The sequence below is a fragment of the Macrobrachium nipponense genome, chromosome 31 (genome assembly GCF_015104395.2).
Source record: "Macrobrachium nipponense isolate FS-2020 chromosome 31, ASM1510439v2, whole genome shotgun sequence".
NCBI lineage: Eukaryota > Metazoa > Arthropoda > Malacostraca > Decapoda > Palaemonidae > Macrobrachium > Macrobrachium nipponense.
Window position 1 is genome coordinate 24271218 of NC_061093.1, and position 24470 is coordinate 24295687.

Here is a 24470-nt window from a genome sequence, read left to right on the forward strand (position 1 = left end):
CCAACCCGGTGCTGCCCGGGAAATCTCTGTTTACAACACGTTAAACTCTCTCTCTCTCTCTCTCTCTCTCTCTCTCTCTCTCTCTCTCTCATTCCTGTTACGATAGTTGCTTCTCACTCCCTCTTCCTATTGGGGTTGAACTTGGACTTAAATCGAAAACTATGGATTAGATACCAATATGTGTCGTTCTTATGTCACCCCCACTCCCGATCAGGGTGAACTTGGACTGAAAGGGCTGTGGGAGGGTCACTATTTATTACAGTGACCTCGAAAACTATGGATTAGACACTAACATCTATCGTTTTCTGTCATTTTTACATTTTCACCCTTCCCATACCCAACCCCTTTGGTGCCAAAGATGTCTTAATCCCACAGTGTTTATTCCAAGATGGTAAGTATAGTATGTAGACCAAGTTTGGTTTAAATTGCTCAATGAGTTTCAAAGTGTATGTGGAACATACACACGCACATACATCCATTTATATATATATATATATATATATATATATATATATATATATATATATATATATATATATATATATATACACACACACACACACACACACACACACATATATATATATATATAATATATATATATATATATATATATATATATATATATATATCTTGAAGTTGATGCTGTTATTGGAAGATAACTATCTTCAAAATCAGTTATGTAGACAGGAAAAAATTTCCCGTCTTCACGCACTTGAGGGATAGGAGGAATTAGTCCCTGAAATCATTTTCAGACACGGCTCTCCCAAGAACAAATATAAACCTGAAAGTTTGCGCTTCAGGCGTAGATCCCCATCCATCCTCCTGGACGGCGGGTGCTGTTAAAAGCAAATGATATGCATAAACAGCTATGTTCGATCATGGCGAAGATCACCATCAACAGGATCAGAGGCTGTTTTCCTCTGATGACGTAGCATATAAACCTTTTTATGGTACTGCAGAGAATCAATGTTGATGTACCGTTAGCCTCGATGCTTTGTTGTTGGAGGAAGGGAAGGTTCTAGTTACAGGAGGAAATGGGAGAAGGAATAGGAATCTTTGCGGAGGAAGTCTGAAAGAGCAAAATAGTTAGGGAATGTCTTTATCGCAAAAGAAGAGCTTTGGAAGTATGTAATGGGATAATGGATAAGCAAGTAATCGAGATAGAAGAAGGTTTTACAAGGGATGAAATTAGGGACGATAACCAAGAGCATATATATATATATAATATATATATATATATATATATATATATATATATATATATATATATATATATATATATATATATTACGCCTAGGGTTTTTGATTAATAATATATTGCCAATATGTTCGTTGTGACCTATTGGAATGTGGAGAAGCAACGACCCGAGAAAGCTGATGAATAGTTTCTGTGGGTGGCGTGACATAAAACTGCATAGTTAGACAAGTCAATGTGCTCAGTTCATAAACTCTTCTCAAAGTGCCTTTGGGAAAACTGGATGTAGCCAGTAATTGTGAGGCACTAACGAAGTGTGTGTTCGTAAGTGCATGTGCGCCTCTTTCTGTTAAAATCTATGATACCCAAGTCTATGGGGGATTAGCTTAGAGGCGTCTTTGGAAGAAAGACAAGATGTCGTGGTGCTCACCGGGAGTCTCTTTATAATATAGTGCTTTAAATAGTCCGGCTGCTTGGGTGAGTTTTGAACTGTTTTAGCCAAAGAGTGGCTTGATATTTATTTGACATTTTTATAAGGATATCCAATCTTTAATCTCTGATTGTTAAACTTGTGTGTGTACTTACCGGTGTGTTTCTGTCTTTGAAACAGACGGTTCTGGCAATGGGGGGACCGAGAGGGAGTCCCAATGGGGAAATAGACATTTTGGTGACCATTACTATTTAGACATTTTACTGTTGGGATTTTTGAGTTAGTCAGTAAGACTTGGATCATTATCTTTTGTTACTTAATAAATGTTTATTTTATGATGCAACTCTCTCATTTTGGTTACCTGTTAGAGTGGAGAGAAAGAGGTGAAGAGAGAGAGAGAGGTGTCAGTGCTAGAGAGAGGTGGATGGAGAGAGAGAGAGAAAGAGAGGTTTGTTTGTTGTTTGCCTTGACACTCGAGTTACACGTTTACCAAATGAATAATGAGGAAATATCCTCATTACAGGTTTGGTGGCAGGCAGTGAAAAAGGTTTTTTTTATGCCTGGGAACGCCAATGAAGAGATAGGTGACCAGTTAAAAAAAATAAAGGGGTTATGGCTTAGCGATAGTTTTCGAACGACAAAGCCTTTGTGGGATTGTGGAAAATTGTTAAACTTTTGGTTTTCAGTTACTTAGTGAGAAAAAATGAGAAAAATCTATCCGTTAACTGTGCAAAGGGGAGGGGAAGGATTTTTATAGGGTCAGCATTTTGCCAAGAGCGAGACGCTTCAAGGAGCGGGCCAGCGGGAAACAGTCAGTTCGTCTTTGTTTAAAACATAAGGGTGTATAAAGATGTTTTTTTCATGTATGTGAACTGTGCTTGGATGGCATATTTCGCTTGGAGACAGAGCAGCCTCACAATTTTACGGACTCAGCACATTTCTGCTAACCGGCGCAGAGGAGCATGGTTTGCCTTGACGCTCGAGTTACACGTTTACCAAATGAATAATGACGAAATATCCTCATTACACACACACACACACACACACACACACATATATATATATATATATATATATATATATATGTATGTATGTATGTGTGTGTGTGTATCTATATAGTCTCAGTAATTGGGCTGCTGCTTAGAAATCTTAGCTTGGTGATAAATAATATTGCCAAGGCCAGGTAGAATATACTTTATTACACGAGCTCTCAAAGTCGACTGACTCCCATTCTTATCAAGTAGTGAATGACAGAAGAAGTTACATTGGTGAAATATATAGTGGGAGATACGCCCTTAGGTAATGCCTGAGGTCACCGCTAAGCCAACGTTTGTTCTCTTAATTTTCTTAATCCGCTTCATTGTTACCTTAAGGAAGATATTGTCTATATGGTCAGAGTCCCAGGCTCCATTGGAAAGGTTGATTGTATTATCTTGTTGTTTTACCAGTGAAAATTCTATCATCTGACATTTGTATCAACATCTGCTTTAGTATAAAATTCTGGATGAGTTTCAATCCATGATATGGTTCGTGTTATTTATATGATGGAAAATGCCGAACTACATTGTCCATATCTAGCTGAGCGCTTATGTTGAGTTAATCTTTCAGAGAGATTTTCCGACGAATCCAAAGTATGAAGTAAATTAAGGATTTCCCTAATCTATTCGGATATGTGAAGACGAAAGGGTTGGAGTGGCCTAAGGTTTGTGTGATTACTCCTAAAGTACCCATGTGAGAGATTATGATTTTGTTTGTGAATTTTTCCTTTTCTTTGTTTTCTGTGGGTTTGTAAAAAATTATCTTTGCTTTATGTACGGCTTTTTCTATCATGTGCTCGGGTATTTTAACAAGATAAGTTGCTCTCTGATTGTTTCAAGTTCTTTGTTAAGAAACTCTTGGGAGCAAATTCCCAGGGCTCTAAGAAATAAGTTACTTGCTATATATATATATATATATATATATATATATATATATATATATATATATATATATATATATATATATATATATATAGAGAGAGAGAGAGAGAGAGAGAGAGGTAAAGGGATTTTCGGAATATTAATTATTGATGTTTGTGAAAGATCTCCAAAACTACGGATCATGGAATATGGTCTTTACAGTAACACATTTTATTAACGATCAATTAAAAGATTCTGTCTAGGACTTTTCTCCAAGAGCCTCCTGGATTTCTGTGGTAAAGTTAATATTGTATTTTATGGAACTGGTGTTATTTTCAGTTGATTTGTTGTGTAAGCCACTTTCTTCGTAAGAATATTATGGTCTTGACAAGCGTATGACTTCAAAGAATTTCATCTGTATAAAACATAATCCAGTAGTCTCTCTCAGTGGGTTATCGGTTGTCGGAATTATTAAATCACCTTATCATACATTTACTATTATGTCCAATAAAAGAGCTGGCCTTTAGAAGACTTCTTACCACGTAAGTTCAAGGCTCAGGTTCCAAAAATCAACATTTTTATCACATTAATTCATTGATATCCATAACCCTCCTGTCTTCTGCCTGTTTTTTTGTACTTGAGATGATAAAGTCTTATTTATCAATACTGAGAAGTGTTTTTTGTATTGAAAGATCGATGATAAAAGATCGCATGCACTAGTTCCAAATATCTACTGGTTTTTATTAGGTCCATAAAAGAAAAATAACGCCTTCTCCTTGACTTGTTCAAGGAAGGTGCGATCTCCAGTTATACTTGTGAATGAGATGCGGAGTTTAGAAAGTCTGATATTCATTTAAAGGTCCTTAAAGTGTTTCCTAGAATCGGTATAAAATCAATGGGAAAGTTACTGTCCTGCTGCATTATCATTTGATTAAATGCGTCATCTAAGAATAGGTTAGCAAGTTGGAAGCATCAGTTATTATTTATATTAATTAAAGTATCTAGGTTTTCTAAAATCAGGTGATTGAGATATACATAAAACCGTAATCTTAAGAACACAAAAACAACCACTATTTTATTACTGTGATTGGACTTTACCCATGAGAGATCTTAGTTTTCATTCTGATGAAGCTGTTTATCATATACATGTTCGCATACACCTTCACGCACACCATACACGTACACAGACACACACAGACACACACACACACACACACACACACATATATATATATATAATATATATATATATATATATATATATATATATATATATATATATATATATATAATGACTTTATCATTTACACAACGGTGTACGAAAGGAACTACTAATTGTCCATCGGAATGTGGCACCCAACTGGGAACACGAAGTCGTCGGTATGTTTCCAACAACCATTCTACGTAATGACTGTACACACATACACCGAGATGAATTCCGTTCAGTCACGCGATGTTTTATCGGCAATTCAATTGGCATTTGGCCGCGCGCTTGATAACAACAATATGCAAATCAATGGATGGCACGAGTTCAGACCAAAATGTTATGCGTCCCGAGTCGGTACAACATTTGCATTTCAGTGCGGTAACCGATACGAAGATTGAATCGACCCAGAGATGGTATAACGTCCGCTGCAAAGTTCAGAGTTAATTTTACGGGTCAGAAGACAGCGGCACTTGAGACACATGTAATATTCATGCCCTGCTGTATAGAGTATGGACCGGGAATCGCATATGTGTGTGTGCGTGTCTCGCTGGAGGTCTCGCTCTTACTCTCTTAAAATAGTGGATCATTATTTCGATTCAGTTTGATAATTAGTTGTTGCGCTATCCCGCCACGATGGCCGGTCAGATATTGTAAAAATAAAGTATCTTTCTCCTATTATTAGTGACATGGCATACAAATGTTAACAGACACCAACATTTATATAATGAACATTGAAATAATTTACTAGTTCTCTCTCTCTCTCTCTCTCTCTCTCTCTCTCTCTCTCTCTCTCTCTTCTGTTTGTCTGTCTGTCTGTACCTCTTTTGACTTGAAATAATTCTAAGTGCAGTTCAATATGTCATCATTTATATATCTTGCACCCAATACCCGATGACGCAAATAGAAACTGAAGAACGGCAAAAGTAGGGTATATTTTATCGTTTCGGACCAGCACGAGCAGAGTTACAAGTATTCCAGAAATAAACAAAGAACGTTTCCACATTTTGTCTTGACAAATTTTGTCAATATCTGTTGGTGCATTAAAGGGACACAGTGACCAGGGAAATTAGGTGTCTGTTTGTACTTGGCACGCTTTTAAAGGGCCGCTTCATACATAAGTATAATCAATAGTGACGAAAGCGTACTGGGAGTAACCGTGCCTCGGTTCAGAAATGTCAAGGGTCATCCCAGCTTTTCCACCAGTTTATGGTCTGAAGAGGACGGCAGTTCTGATTTCCCTTCATTATTCTTTCTGTCGCAGTAATCTTTGTTTTGTTCCGGCGAACAGATGCATTTCTTGCCATATTTCCCGCTCGAAATGTGAAATAAAGATGCGTAGTTTGCTTGCGCTAAGCATCTTTACAATCTGAATTTTATATTGTCTTTGTAATATTACTACTTAACAAAATATTGTATTATGATATTGTTCAAAAAGATATGAATGTATATATCAAAAGAATTTCGACTCATATGAAAAAACCATCAGGCAAATTATTAAATTTTTATAGGACAGAAACAGATGGAGAAGGCAAGCACTAAAAAAAGGGATGCAAGACAGAACGAAAAACAAACAAAAGAAAGGACCAATCTGACAACTGGCGAAATCACCACTCGTACTAATAAGCGTCGGACCGCCATGACAGTCGACGATGACACTCCAAAGACACATTCCATTGTCGTCGCAATTTTTCTCGGTCGCCGTTATCGGAAATATCAGGCAATCGCTCACATTTATCGGCAAAGGCGCTTCTCTCTCACCCGAGGGACAGTCGCAGGACGCTAACGTAAACAAGGCAGCCTTTCACTCCTCAAATGAGATCGCTCGCACTTGCTGGTATCAGGGGCCGCTGGTGCCTCTCCCAAAACCCAGGCGCTTTTTTCTCCGATGCCGGAGTGGCGAGGCCGTTCGATTTTCTTGTGTTTATTATGTAAACCAGGACCTTTTTAGTCTCTCGACTGAGGTGACGTCATGCACTCGGCACAAGTGCTGTCGGGTGCAATACTTCGGCTGTCATTCGTCTCGCTCTCCATATCTTTCTCCCTCCCGTTCTAATGCGGATTTAATTTCAACTGAGAGGTAGGGAACATTTCTTCTTTGTGGTATCTAGTCTATAAAAGGTAATGAAACTCTCACGTTATATTCCTTAATGACGCTTTCAGTGATTATATCAATGTTGTAATTTACTGAAACTCGTAGTATCTTGAAAGTATGGTTTTTACAGATAACCGGGTGAGTACACGAACACCGTGTGAATGGTATGAGTGTAAGAGTACACTTATATAATTTTCATTTTATTTGATTCATTACTTCTTTTAGTGATTATTATTAATTATTATTATTATTATTATTATTATTATTATTATTATTATTATTATTATTATTATTATTATTATTATTGAGGAAACATTCATAACTATAGTCCGATAAAATTGGAAACAAGCAATAAACGCTCTTTGAAATACAAACACGCTTATAACAGATTCAACAGATAAATAGAAACATCGTCAAAAGTTAGCGGGAAAATAAAAAAAAACTCAAAACTTATTAAGCCAGGGGAGCATAGAGCTCTAACGTCATTTTATAATGTACAGAATTTGCGTTTATTAGTATCCTTATTTTAGTGGGGGAACGCTAATATTTCAGCGCTGACTAGATGTAAATAAATAATTAAAAGTGTGTTGGTGCATTTAAAGAGACTCTATAATGTAGGTGCAGTACAATTTCGTCGCCAAAATTCCATGTCCTTGATTATACTGGCGACGTGTTATCATGAATGATTTTCTAATTAATCAGTCATTTTTGAAAAGCTGAAAAGATCTTTATCGCCCTCGCCAACGTATGTACATTCACTTGGACACCCTAGTCAGCATTTGGCTCTATTCATATGAGGAAAGTTCCATTAGTATCAATTATTCTTCCCGTTCTACCGTTTTGGCAGAGGCAATTTGTGTCCACCAGATGTGAACAGAGAGAGAAATGGCCGGGCTGCTCTTACAAACACACCTCGTCTCTATCGAACTGTCGATGGCCGTCAAAAATCCATTACCAGTAAAACCCTCGTCAATCCCCCGCCCATACCGCCAGCTTTCGCTGAGACTTCGTCAGTTCTTTTCTTTCCCATACAACTGACAGTGGAACAGCTGACGCGGATGTTGGGGTTACCTCTGCAGCCGCAGGGATAAAATGGAGAGAGAGAGAGAGAGAGGAGAGAGAGAGAGAGAGAGAGAGAGAGAGAGTGTAGCAAGGGAAGTTTCAAAACACCTAACTAACTTAGGGAACCAGATCCTTAGAGAGAGAGAGAGAGTGAGATTTAACTGAGTAAGATTGGTTGGGGATTATAAATTAGAACTAGCAACGTCCTGTTACAAATGAAGGGAACTTATCTTCACATTCAGATAACAAGAGTACAAAGGGAAACTCCCATTCGTAGGAGCAAAAAAGGCCTCGTTTTTAAACGCATTTAGTAGTGTGAAAGATTTTTGGGGTCTTTTATAGCCATCTGGGAATAATGCATATTTCCGCAAAGAAAAAATATAAAAATAGCAGGGAAAAGGGAACTGCTAAAAATACAAAAAAAATGCGGAATTCCCCACCGAACTATTTTCGAGAAGCGAAATGATCATTCTTGGAATAATTTGGGGAATTTTCGTTTCGAGTGTCTAACATTACACAAATATCCGGGGGGCTATCTACATACGAAATTTCATTTGAATTTTCTTTGAGAATTAATTTTGCATCTCGAAAAGGAGACAGAAAAGGGAGGTTATTTTCCATTATTACACAACCACAAAGGAGACTTCGTACCCGTTGAAATCTTTTGAAAACGTGAAAAGATGATCTTAGAAATGAAATAATAAAAATATTAATTACCTAAAATAATATTCTTACTAATTACCTAAAATAATATAAATCAATTGTTTAAGTCTTTATTGCCTCGGAGTCAAGTTACTTCCGTGAGTTCACCAATACTGAGATAGAACAGTTATTAGCGTTTAGGAAGATTTAAAATGAATATACTTACTTGAAGAAAAATATTGATTTCTATGAAAGCATAATTTAGATTAGTTTTCTGTCTTAGAATTCATTCAAATTCCAGAGATGTGTTTTTATTGGTACATTATTCTTAATTTTGTTAATAAGTAAATATTGCCTCAGCCTCTTACAACCTTAAGTAGAATAACTCGCAATGAAATTAATAAATAAATTATATTTGAAATAATGCAGCTCTAATTTACTATGAGTCTGATTCAGTATAAGTTGTGGTTATGTGGAAGGGCAGATTCACATAACTTTGGCCATTATGCGCAGTTTAAAAGACCTCGATCTGTGACATGTATATGTCATTTGGGCATATATACGAGCCATAAAACACAAGTCATAAAATGAACCGTGAAGGAAAAACAAACAAAAAAAGTAAAATAAAAATAAGCTCCTATATCACTCACAGCCATAGAGGGCAAAAATACCTAAAAGATGAAAACCTAGAGGCAAAAGAGCATTAAAGGAATGACATATAAAAGGCAAGAAAAGCATAATGACTTACAAACTATCATTTCAAAGACCAGAGTGGGATAAACAGAGATGCAAAATGATGTCATCGCCAACAACCTTCGACAATTAAAGCGACACAAACGAACGAAGACCTCCACGAGAAGAAGCGATGGTTCCTAAGATTCCCCCAAAATCGCTATTGCCAGATCTCTGCCGACGCTGCGACGGGAGACGAAGGAGAGGAAATGCCTCCGAAGCTGAGGCGTCAGGAGGGAAGCAGTGTTCGCGTTAATAAATGCAGTCTCCCTGAGGTCATGGATCACCTCAGGATAAACACACCTCGATTTTGAAATACAGTGTTGCACCTCTGTGGCTCTGGACTTCCTAGACACTTTGCTTTGGGCGGCCGGCATTTGGTACAAGAAGCGATCATGCTGTATTGATTATCAGATGTGGGTCAAGGGAATTAAGCATCGAATGAGAGGAAGGGAGGGAGGGAGGAGGAAAGGAAAGTGTGAAGATTGGGAGAGAGCTTTGTTTACTTAGATTATTTTCTCTCTCACACTGCTGCTGCCAGGGGAGAGAGAGAGAGAGAGAGACAGACAGACAGAGAGAGAGCACCCCTATCAAATTGGGTTTTAATGCCCAGTTTTCTTGTACCAGTAATTTTTGTTCTCTACAATTCAGCTGTTATTGTCTAGATTAATCACACAACTATGGACATCCGAAAGTATGAACAAATGCAGAATTTAAATGTAGAGTAATTGCCACTGAAGACACAACGCAAAATAACTGATAAAATATTACATGTCAGGTTATCAAATTCTCGGAAAAAAACATTGGCTGACAAAGAAATACATCGAGACGCAGGAAGTAAATAAAACAACGGATAAATAATATAAGGGGAAAATTAGGAATGAATTATATCGAAAAAATTTGGGAAAAGAAAGTTTAGGAAAAGAAAGTAATAATTAGGAAAAGGAAGTAACAAGAATAACAGTAATGACGTCATAAAGCAACCTTCTGGCAAAGATCCAGCCTCTTACGATGAAACAAATTATTCTCTTCGCTTAAGAACTTATGAAATCTACTGACTGTGATAACTGAAGAACTCTGTGCTTTTATATTATAATTTTTTAATTTGCTTTTATTTCATAGATTTTTAAACTTGCCGAATAAAGCATCACTTGATAGAGTGCAATATATTGACATTTAGGTAAGATAAAATTAAAACGTTAAAAATGAGAATTAATACATTTCTCCAAAATGTGCAACTTGAGTGATAAATCTATATGAGAGAGAGAGAGAGAGAGAGAGAGAGAGAGAGAGAGAGAGAGAGAGAGAGGAGAGGAGAGACTTGAATTTTTATATGTAGGAGTGAACATCTCATGGTCCGGAAGATAAATAGTTAATAGCATAGGAATTAAAAGAATTTATATATAAGAACTGCTATAAGCAACTATGTACTAGGTACTTCCTTAACATCTTCTGCGCTTCTGACCGAGTGCGAAGGTCGAAAGGGGGAGGCTTTTATAGTAAGAACTCCGAAATTAAACAAGATCACTAAATGCAAGAAAAAGTGCATAGAAGAGACGTATGGTGGAATAAAACCTCATGCAATGCGTATGGGCTTTATTCTACCCTTGTGAAATGGTCAAATTTCATGTCACCATAAAAGACAGCGCAATTTGCTTGAAGTGGCATAGAAAAAAAACGACTATATAAAGCCCACAATTTCAATCCATAAAAGAAAGCATGTGTCCTTCCGGGAATGCCGGGCACACTTAAATAGGAACATAAACGCGCGTTCCTCATAGCGAATATGCCATGAATAAATTAGGCTTAAGTACCAAGGCAGCCATTATTTCGATTTCTCTCGGGCTTCATTATGTGAAGCACCTTCTCTCCTTTCACCATTCTGTCGTGCTGACTTTGTTGTGGCTTTCACTGTGGCTTTGTAGGTCAACGCCCTTTTCTGGCTTTCTTTAGTGACGCCTGTTGATATTGTGAGTTCCGAAGGAGTGAATTTTTTTGGCAGTGTTTAAGTATATGCAAAGGTTCGTATGGGAAAAGTATTTATAATTTAGACGCTTTTTATTAGTAAGTCTGTGATTTATATGATACGAAGGATGAACTTTCTATATTGGGATCTTTCCTAGATATTGACTCCCAACAAAGTTCGGGACTAATATTTCTTTGGGGTCATTATCTATGATATTTACACTTACAGTCTTTTGTTTATGTTTCTACGTGAGTCCTCAACGGGCTTGTACTAAACACGCCGCAAAGGTGGATACATACCGGCTTAAAACCCTTGAGGGTCACTATCTACGAAAGGTCCTTATATCACATCAGGGGCTACAGTGGTTGAAGCAGTGCTTTATTTAGAAACTACAGAAACATTGCTACATATTTTGAAGTGCATACTTCAAAGGCATCAGTCACAATTGACTAAATAACAATGAAATTTTATGCCAATAACAGCAGCTTCTAATTAGCAAAATGGTTTTCAATGCACATAAAGCCATTAATTTCAAATGAGTTACTACTATCATTCTTTTGATTTGTGTACAAAGATGTACAATAATTACTACCATTACGAAAGCTAGCACTATTACTACCTTTACACCTATTCTACAGCTGCTGATTATCATGATAATATTAATAATCATAATACTTAGTGTGTTTACAGGGGTATCTAATTCAAAGTCCGAAAATATACATCACAGGTAAAAGGAATAAGGTTAAATATACCTGAGATGTACAAGAATAAATAAAATAGTCTTCACTACATCGGAATGAATGATATGAATGTCGACATTTTGCTTCAAGCTAGAGATCATGAAGTCAGGTCACAGAATCGGCGAGGTCAAATCGAATCAGAAAGTAAACAAACAAGAAAATAAAAATGTTTTGCTATGAATCAGTCATAAACATAGTTACTTTCGAAGACTTGGTTATCTTTTTAAAGAGAGAAGTCAGTAAAGGCAAATTTGTGAGGATATGGTACGGCCTCATTTTTTTGGTGAGCCGTGATCGTCTCTTTAAAAAAAATCGTGATGAAAAATATGAAGTACGAGAAGAAACTAGACAAACAGTGCGTCAGTTTTGACGTACTGGGTGGTAAAAATCATAATAAATTACTGTATTTATTTATCAGTATCAGCTTTTAGGCGTGGGTAGAATGAATAGAAAAGCATGTTAAAACAGATGGGTAGCGAGGAAAAACACGTAGTTTGTAAAAGTTTTAATGTAAGAGAAGAGTTTCAGTGAAACGTATAACACGAATGCAGGAAAGAAGCGGGGCACTCAAAAGCAACCTTTTATCTTATAGAATATATTATTGAGAAATGAAATTGCCATTAACACGAATACAAAAAAATACAACAGCGATGAATCGTTAGCTTCAATCAATATAGGGAGAATAATTATCAATCGTTGGTAATGATGAAAGTTCAGAATACACTTCAGAGATGCCTATTTCACAAATTCAGATGGAAAGAGCTTCAGTCCATATTTATTATGGGGGATAACATCTTCAGACACCCAGTAATAGGTTTATAAATGCTCATAGAATAAAATACTATGGAAAAGATATGCAGAGATGCAGCAAGGATAAAATTTACAAAAACAAGAAGACTCGTAAAGGGATGAGGGGATAGAGCGACAGATAATAAGAAGAGTGTTCAGAGATCGAAACCTTTGCCAAGGCTTACCAATCACACCCGCCTACTCAAAAAGGCTCATCAGCCGTTCTGGATAGATTTCAAGACCTATTCACGAAGTCCACTTTTTGTACAATTTTGGTGAAAATACACGCCTAACAATAGATGTCATTCAACTTACAAAGAAAATAAGGAAACATAGAGAAATAAGCCAGTAGAAAACACAATATGAGAGCGCATGCTTCCGCAGTTTGAAGCTCTCAGAAAAATATACCAGTAGAAAAAAATAATAATAACACTTTTGGTACAAATTTTTTTCAGATGAAACGCACAACGCCACGGTTACTAACAAAGAAAACTATGATAACAAAAAGTAAATAAATAAATTTTTTTTACAGGAAAAAACGCAAATCAGAAACATATGTACATATAGGAGAGCAAGCGCACTTACCAAGGCATGACGAGGCTCGTTTTGGAAGAGTGTTCCCACTCTGGTCCAGTTGAACTTCTGTAACAAGTGGATACGCGGCATATTGAAATCTTTATCCGATGGGGCCATCCGAAAGAAATTCGGGTATTTGCTGGCTGAGAACATCGGATGGGTGTCGGCGTACGATAACTGCGGGAGAGAGAGAAAAAAAAGAGGACAGCTCTTAATGTTTTGTTGTATAAATGACCTTCACGGTATGTAAATACATACATATAATATTATAATATATATATATCTAATATATATTATTATAATATATCTATATATATTTATATATATATATGGTAGATATAATATATATACCATAATTATATAAACATATATAATATATATAATAATATATATATATATATATAGTATATATAATATATAATCATATATCTAAGCATATATAATATTTGTTTAATTTTTTATATAATGATATAAACATGTCCCTGTCAGATGAACAATATTATCCTTTATGAATTACAGGTGTGATCTCTCTTGATGTCATATAAATTCATCTGCCATTGGACACAAATGATATATCTTTTAGTTATAAGTACGGTTACACTATTTCTTCTAAATCTCATTCACAGAAATAGACCACATTTGCAGTGCAAAAGTAAACTAATTATTCTTTTTAGTTAATCTTCCTAGGTTTATAAATGATATATATAACATATTCTGACTCTGGCTTTCCAACGACAACATGATGCTCTGCTCAGAATGAAAAAATTCCAGGTAAAGATTCTTAAATTTAGGCAAAGAACCCTACTTAACGTTAAATGATAGTATTTATAATTACTTTATAATAATAAAGAGCCAGACTCATTATCATCATCCACACGGGTAACTAATCCATAAATTGTTCATCTTCACAACATTACTTCGCCTCTGAGTAACATTTTCATTATGTTGTCAGAAACTAACTGTTCACATGCAACACATGGGTGTGGCTACCGACCGGAAGTAATAATAATGAAGGTTATGATTATAACGTCGATATAGACCACTCTGGCTAAAAATACTTCTGCTACTTTTACTGCTACTCCAGTATCTAACTGTTCATTCCACCTCCATTGTATTAGTCAACAACAACAACAATAATAATAATAATAATAATAATAATAATAATAATAATAATAATAATAATAATAATAATAATAATAAAATAATAATAATATAATAATAATAATAAAATATACGTGGTATTATATTTTCGCTAAATTATATACGAATTTTTACTGATGAACATTTTAAAAAGTACGTAATCTGTAAAATTGTGCATATATAAATTTGTAAGTGCTGTATATATATATATAATAATCATAATAATACAAATAATGATATAATAATAAGAATAAATATACGTGGTGATTATATTTTCGCTCAATTATATAGGAATTTTTACTGATGAACATTTTAGAAAGTACGTAATCTTTAAAATTGTATATATATAAATTTGTAAGTACTGTTATTTATATGATATATATATATCTTATATATATATAAATATATAGATATATATATATATATATTATATAGATAGATACATAATATATATATATATATAAATAAATATATTATACATAATATATAATATATCTATATATATATTAATATATAATATAATATGTATATATAGATAATTTAATCTATATATTATATAATATATATATATATATTATAAGTGTATTATTATAATATATATATATTATATATGTATATATATATAGATATATATATAATATATATATTATATATTATATATAATATATTTATAATATATATATTAAGTTATATGTATACCAAATTCTGCTGAAATTGCTCAATTTGTGTAATTGTATGCGGTAGAAAACACACACATACATCCATATATATATATATATATATATATATATATATATATATATATATATATATATATATATATATATAGTATAGTATATATATATATATATATATATACTATATATGTATTCATATATATATATATATATATATATATTATATATATATATATATATATATGCACAAAGGGGGCATGTATGGAGTGGGGGTGGGAAAGGGGTGAAAATAAAACTAACTGAAAACGACAGATATCAGTGTCTAACCCTGAGTTTTCGAGGTCACTCAGATGAATAGTGATACTCCCGATGCCCTTCAAGTTTCAAGTTCAGGGCCCAATATGAAGGGGGTTGAGAAGGGATGGGAAGGGGGTGACGTGCAAAAGTAATCGAAATGACAGATATTAATGTCTAACCCATAGATTTTGAGGGCGCTGAGATGAATAGTGACACTCCTGATGGCCTTCAAGCCAAGTTCAGCCACTAATAGGAATAGGGGTGAGAGGTGGTGAAATAATATGTTAAAAATGGCCTGGGAATGTAATTGTAGCAACACTCTTAGCAGGAGGAGGAGAGAGAGAGAGAGAGAGAGAGAGAGAGAGAGAGAGAGAGAATGAGCTTTTTCGAGCAGTGCCGGGTTGATCAGCAAGTGTGTGTATATATATATATATATATATATATATTATATATATATATATATATATATATATAACGTATACCTTATATATAAACAGGGATAAACAGGGCACACATTTCCTAATTGAATTTTTGTCTCTTACAATTGATTTGGAAGGGAAAGTTAGTCGGCTTCGTTCAACAATAATAATAATAATAATAATAATAAATAATAATAATAATAATAATAATAATAATAATAATAATAATAATAATAACAAATGAATATCAAATCCCAGAAAATTCTATTAAGAAATAGGTCGAAGACTACAAAAACAAAAATAATATAATAAAGAAAAATAAAAAAGATAAAAGGTGATGCCAGAGAAATTCATTAAAGAAGTCACATATATCATTTCTTCAGTGGATAATTGCACCCAGATCGACGGAGGCAAATATGAAAACGTGGAAATATGAAAATATAACTGTCGGTAATTAGAGGCGTATTTTGCATTTTCCTTTCACCTGGACATCTGTAATTCACATCGCCAGAGAGGAGCGACATTAATAATAATAATAATAATAATAATTATTATTATTATTATTAGGGAGGTTATAAAAAGTTAATTTAATTGCACTAGTTTTAGCTTGATTTATGTGACGTTTATTAATGATGGATCGTTATTAGCTTTAATATCCGGCAATTAGCGTCGACGGAGAAAAAGCATAATGGCGGCATCTATAAAAATGGATGCTAATGATGATGATGGTGATAAGACGATGATACTGTGATGATACTGATAGAATGCAATTCCTGAATTGATGATTTTTAAAAAATGGAAAGATGAGCATTATTGTGTATTACTTATATGAGATGATGATGATAATCGGATAATCCAAGGAAATAATAATTATGCAATTATTAATATGCTAACATAAAAATATCACAGTTGTAAAAACAATAATCAAGTTTATGGCAGTTCACTCTGGTAAATTTAGCCTAGTTTAGATCAAAACTAAGGATAATATTTAGAGACTGATTAGAAATAAGACATTTTGCTAAAACTAGAAACCAGCATAAATGTAGCATAATATCGACTAAAGTTGAAATGTAATTGACCCTTCAACATTTACGCATATTATATTGCTTAAAGGGAAAAATGATTTCAAACAGTAAAAAGAAAAGGCAGAACAATGCTCATTAACTAAACAAGAACCATCTTTAAGAAATTTGATTAGGGGATGAATAGTAAAACTTACTATAAGCACACACACATACACACACACACACACACACACACGCACACACACACACACTCACACACACACATATATATATATATATATATATATATATATATATATATAGTATCTATATATATATATAAGTATATGTATATATGTAAGTGTGTGTATGTATGTGAGTGTGTGTATGTGTGTGTCAGTGGACACCAATAGAAGACTAAAAATTTCAATAGAGAACAAAAAGAATGGTCGAGATCTGGAAATCTGGATCTTTTTTCCCGTACAGTCAACTCATACCTATCCAATGGGACATCCACGTGTCGGCAGAATTAACACTTCCGAGAGCAAACATCTTCAAGACGTCTCTCATCTGTAAGGATCTTCCTCGTCGGTTTTATCACGAAATAAACAACTTTTTGTTAAAGAAAAATATCAGAATTTGCGTTGGGGCTTAGAATCCTCTTGCTCTTTTAATAGACAATTTGAATCACCCCTATTTGTACCTAAATGTGCATCGCTGTCGAAGTTCTCGCCTTTTATTTCTCCCCCCGTTGGTCTGTGGAACGCTCTCCCTGAGGATGTTCGACAACAAGAATCTCAAAAGCGAAGATGCAAAGCTTTACTACCTTAATAATGCAATTCTTGTAATTTAGTAATTTACCTATATTTTGATCAATTTATTAATTAGTTGATTATTTTATTTTCTTTCTAATAACTAATGTCTTCTTTCAAATAAAAATCATATTTTTTGGAAATGTGAATTTCAAGTAAATGGCCCCTTACCTTGTTCCATATGGTTAAGATGCATCTTCTGAATAATAATAATTATAAGGAATGAGCTTGAATTTCTCGGAATTAATCATACAAGAAAGGATCACTTCTATAAATATGGGGTGCACATTTTCGATTTGGAAAATATTTTATGCGGCTTTTTCTGTATCTTCGGAATTAGAAAAATTATGTTTCTTTAAAATCTTCTAGATCTTTTATCGACAAATGAAGCCTTTGTAAATGAAAACGAATTTGCAGAAAGTTAGTTTGAAAACGAACTGGATCAATTCAGCAAAGATAGAGGACAACGATTTCATAAATATTTCATGCGACCTTTTTTCTTACTGCAGGAATTAGAAAAAAATGTTTCCTTAAAATCCTCTAGATTTTCTTTATCGACAAATTAAATCACCTTCGTAAATGAAAAAGAATTTTCCGAAGTTAGTTTAAAAAAAAAGGGGGGGGGGGATCAGTTCTACAAATAAAACGACAGGAAAAACTTCCAGTCGTTTTCGCAAACATTTCAGTTTTTTTTTTTTTTCTTCACGAATTAAAAAAAATATTTATATGTATATATTTTCGGGATCTTGCCAATGACAGGGTGATTTCCTTCTCCCTCCAAAGAGATGAAGACTGCACATATATTTTTCCAGTCGTTTTAAACCTTCAGTTTTTTTCCTTACGTTTTTCTCTTTTCTTTTATTTTTTCTGTAAGTGATACAATGTTCGCAAGCAAAAAGAAATTAACAGTCCGTTTTTCCAATTCTTTTTTTCCTCCTCCAAACGTGAACTGCCTACCAATATCAATATCGGTATAGGGTTACTGGAGAAGCGGACCCTGGGTACATCATTTTTCTTTCAAGTATATATATATATATATATATATATATATATATATATATATACATATATATATATAATATAATATATATATATATATATAATATACATACACATTCATAACATACATACATACACACACACACACATATAATATATATATATATATACATACATTCAACATACATACATATATATATATATATATATATATATATATATATATATATATATATACACATTCATACATACACATATATATATATATGTGTGTGTGTGTGTGTGTGTGTGTGTGCGTGTGTGCGTGCGTCCGTTCTTTGGGCGATAGATAGTGAGAAAAGGTTAATCAAATTTAGGTCATCTTCAGTTCTCAGAACAGCGTTTCAATCGCTGTCATTCAGACTCTAGGCTACATTCTGTGAAGTAATTTCAGTTATACTGCGAATAACTTAATTCTCCTCAAAGACTTCGTCGTAACTTTCTTGTGACAATTACTGAGACCAGGGAATAAAAGTAATGCTTCTATTTTTTACTGGGTATATGATTATACTTCTTCTGGTTAAATGTCAGCCTTTTGAGACTCCACCAAGCGCTCCTGTCTGTTTATACAATGCATGGCAGGCAAAATTCAGTCATGTGCTAATTCGAGAAGAGAGCGCAATGTACAGTTTATTTATATATTTTTTTGAATGAACACAGTATTCGGGTTTTAATATGAGCCCGGTGTTAGGGGAACAACCTCTCATACAACAAAGGAAATTTGCATACGCATTTTTATTCTTTAAAGCAATACAATCTCCGTTGTTTTTTTAACAATAAAAACCAAATATTAGTGTCGAGGTAAATCAACATAAATCGCTTAAGTATTCTTTGCACGATAAGGCGGGCAGGCAGGCAGCGACAGAGCCAAATTTATCCAACCCGAAGCATTCACCTTCATTCTCCAGGCTTCTGGTGTACTGAACATACATGAGTTGGCAGCGTAACTGCTTCCACAATCTGTATCATTGTGTTTATTCTCCTCAATAAACATTTAGTCTGGGACTTTATCCCACGAGAGGCCTGCAGCGGAGTTTACTGCGAAAGCATTGCACGGACATAATATCCTGTTTGGAATAAAGCGGTTTCCTTTATTTCGTATTGTAGTGTTTGTTTTCTAATTTAGTTTCGATTCTGTTTACGCAGTAGGCTACGAGGTTTGTCATGAACCTTTTTTTAAGAGTTATATTTCCTCTGTTGCGTAGTTTTAGCCATGGGGTCAGGTAGTCATGAATTTGCTATAAAACTTTTTTTTGGGGTGTATCCCTACTTCTCGAATATCATAAAAAAAAACAACCCTCATTATTAATCTCCCCCACTCTCTCTCTCTCTCTCTCTCTCTCTCTCTCTCTCTCTCTCTCTCTCTCTCTCTCCGTTAAACGACTGCTGTGGGTCATGACTAGGGAAGAAAAATTAGACGTGCGTGTCCACTGCTGTGTTAAAATGTATACCATCAAAATAGAAAAGGATAGACAGCAATCAGTGACGTCGATATAGCTTGTGCCTTATCAATGATTGTTTGACTTAAGGTTAAATGTCGTTTTACCTATCTTCAGCTATACGATTTTTTTTAAAGCAAGAATATGTTGTACTATATGGAAATTGTTCTTGAATAGTTAGGTAAAGGCGATAGCTCTGAGGCACAGATACGTCATAAAGAACCCCTTGCTTGAAACATACTGAGTACATATATATATATATATATATATATATATATATATATATATATATATAATATATATATATATATATGTACTTAGATTGATAGACAGATAGATATGCATTGGCCTATTATTTATCATTTTTACCGGGGGCACAGTTAAAGAAATTCCAGGAACAATTCATTGAATTTAATCAACTTTCTTTTGGTACTCATCTCTTAATGAGCATGCATAGAAATACCTAGCAAAACTACTCCTAGCACTTATTATGAATATGAGGTCATTCTAGTGTTATATAATAATTCATCGTTTAGAATGTCTTTTATCATATATTAGGGTATGTGTGTTTCCCGAGTGACTGCTCAGCTGCTAAAACTGTTAATCTCTGGAAGCTCATAAAAATTACTGAGAAAATACATGGTCATTATATCAGATGACTTTATGAAGTACGATATGCATTATCATTTACGCTTTACTAGTCTACTTTGGTGGACAACACATTTTTTTATTACAATAATAACGAATACGTTAAATAAGATAGATAGTGTAGCATATAAACTGGTTATTGATGACATTACTGCTTCTTACTTGACGTCATTGCCAGACGTAATTGCGGAATTTGTCACTTACGACGTGGAAGTCGAATGCATGTAAATGCCCATCAAACTATTCGATAATATGATACCAAAGGTCATGATAGCTCATAAACATTGTCGTGCAACACACGGACACATGAAGGAGACACATCAATTGCTTTCCATTGTGTGGAGATAACGTAATCAACGCAATATGGAGGAAGGGAAGCCTTTATTACATCTGGCGAATGATAATGTCTATTTTCATTAGCGTCGGAAAACTCGGTTTATCCACCATTATTAATTATTATTTCAGGGGGTCATAATCTAAAGCTGAATTCATTTAGCACCGGAATAAATAATTCAGTTTCTTTGCTCCCAGGTGATGGTTCAGCTGATTAGTCTTAGAGTAAATAGTATTGTTTAGTTTATTGTCTTCTTTATGATTCATGGTAATTGTAAATAAATAAGAGGATTTCAGCATGATCACATACTGTTTCTTCTCTCTCTTTATGAAGTGTATATATATATATATATATATACATACACACACACACACACACACACTTCTTTATGAAGTGTATATATATAATATATATATATATATATATATATATATATATATAGATATATATATATATATATATATATATATATATATAAATATATTTTCCTTCGAGGCATGATATCTTATTTTATGGATTTATCACGTTCCTAACTTTCATGATTAAGTTAGACATACATAATACAGTTATATATATATAAGTATTATATATATATATATCATATGTTGTGTTGTGTGTGTTGTGTGTGTGGTGTGTGTGTATGTGTGTGTAATATATATATATATATATTATATATATATCATATATATATATATATATATATATATATTCTTGTGTGTGTATATGTATGTGTATATTATATATATCTATATATATATATATATCTATATATATTATATATATATATATATCTATATATATATATACATCTGTGTGTGTGTTTATGTGTGTGTGCGAGTGTGTATGAAATCAGACATGTAAAACAATAATTTTTAAGGAACAAGGATATTTTTCCTAAGAAATATACGGGTTAATATACTATGCAAAAGTAAGTGTAAATATTTGTAGACTGTTCTAGATTTGAAATTTGTAAAGTGCACTTTCATATCAATCAGTTAATATAGACATTTTTCAGGTTGAGCAGATATTTCTTTGACTGATGGCTTTTGTATTATTCTGGCATAACCTTTCTTGTCCAGGCATTATCTATCATTTTTTGTGCACTGGGATATTACAAGCGAACGTTCCAGTGCATCCAATACGCTTTGTTAAACATTCTGTATGAATAAAGTGCTTTGTATTCTAACAAATTTTGAAATGGAATCATAGCCTGTGTGATTGTCCTTATCAGTCTTCTGGTATTTACTCGAGTCTTGAATGGTATTTGATATTGTTTTTGATTCTTGGTAACGTACGCCTTTATTTTGTTGCATTACATTTTCGAAAGGAGTATAATAATCAAGTCAAGGAATGTCTGCTGGAATGGAAGAAAAGAGAATTCGCCTTAAATGAAGAGTGAAATAAAACAAATTATTAGTGAAGAACTAAGAATTTTCCTAATCAATGAGGTAAATCTGTACATAAATCTAAAAATACTTTTAAGTCTCTTTAGTAAGGATGTATTTTTCGATACTTTATTTATTAACATTTGTCATTCCTGTTTTAAATTCCAAATTATTCATTTTATTTTCTCGTGAAGGCCAAAACCTTTTTCGGTCTACGGGGAATCTTCACTGAAACGCGGAGTTTTATACCGACCAGAATTAGGAGACTTTTTCTCTACCCCGAGTTCAATCCGTCCAAGTTTGAAAGACCGTGCATCCTGAATGCCAAAAGGGCTTCTGACCCTTTCCCCCCTCTCCCCCTCCTCCCCACCATAATATAACTATATGGTGATCAGCCCTGCTTACTATTCAGAGCTTCGAAGGTCCAATAAAATCTGTAGGTGTTATTTCCCGCATCATCGGATGTCCTCTTTTAAATTTTTATTCGGCTTCTCTGCTCGTAGGAGCGATCTGTTTGAATGTCCGTCTGATTTTACTATTTCTGTCATTTTCCCCTTGGATCGGATGTTAAATCTCGTGCATACAGAGAATTTTCTGTTCATATCATAAGCTACAAAACAGTTTCCGATGTGGGACTCTTCTATACCTCCAACATTTTGAGTTTAAAGAAAAGGAAATGGGAAAAGTTGAAGCAGAAATGGCTGTTTCTTGTAACATCAAGCCATTGTTTAAACATTCTTATCAGTGGTTTGTTTTAGTCAATTGCTACTCATAAATGCATATGATTTCTCTTCTTTGCAAAATTTTGTATAGTAAATAAGTACTCTAAAGCTTTCGGGTAAGTCATAGCCAGAACAAAATAAAAGTGGAATTTGAGTTTTCGTACACAAACTAAATTTGTTCTACCTCACAGCCTTGTGCACGGTAATAGTTATCATTTGGAAAGTCCGAGTTTAAAGGGCTGCACTAGACCTCTTACAAACTGCAATGCCATACCACGTTTACAGACCGAAAGTATGCAAGAGAAGGTGTTGGAATATCAACGATTATATATTTGTTTGCAGAAAAAAAATGCCTATCCTATTTTGTATTCTTCCTAGGCTTGGAGCCCTGTAATCGTGCTAATGATACAATTGTCCCATTTCTAGCGCAAGAGGCTTATATACATACATATGCGCACAAACAGACACATTTATATTTATAAAAACACACACCAACACTCACACTCACGCACACACACACGCGCGCACACACACACATACATATATATATATATATATATATATATATATATATATATATATATTATACACATACATATGTACGTATATACATATATATATGTATCATACATGTATATATATATATATATATATATATATATATATATATATATGTGTGTGTGTGTGTGTGTGTGTGTGTGTATGTGTGTGGTGTGTGTATTAATACTTTGGCCATGTGCAGTATGCTCTCCAGTCTTCGTAATTCTGTATAATTCATGTTGTACAACGCAAGATTTCCCTTGAGATATGTAAATCAACAGCTGTGGTCAGCCTTTTATCATTTTATGTAAATTTCATAATTGTTACATAAATGCAGACGATGGATACCTACTTATTCTGAGCTGTTTCTATGGTCCACTATAAATATTGGTAGGCCTTACTTCTTGCACATCCTATTGAATTTAGAAAGTTTTTGTCCTTATGATAACTTTTATTCTTTTTTGTTATTGACGATTGTAGAATAAAAGAATAATGAGTTTCTCTCAGACTTAACTTTAATTAGAAATAATGTAACATGTCCCAATGTTGCTGATCATCTTTGCGTGTTTTAAAAAACTGCTTATTCGTAGTTACTCGAAAGGAAACTACCCCGGTTTACAGATATTTTCCTTTCCAGAGAATGACGAACTTCAGCGATTTGCAGGCGGAATTTACTAAGCATG

At 33.9% G+C, this 24470-nt stretch overlaps 1 protein-coding gene across 1 annotated transcript in view; it reads right to left on the reverse strand.

The window, feature by feature from the left end:
- LOC135206695 (uncharacterized) overlaps window positions 1-24470 on the reverse strand; it is a 197476-nt gene that overhangs the window by 53872 nt on the left and 119134 nt on the right. The window contains 1 exon segment of the mRNA XM_064238117.1: window positions 13342-13509. Within this exon segment, the coding sequence (XP_064094187.1) occupies window positions 13342-13509 (168 nt within the window).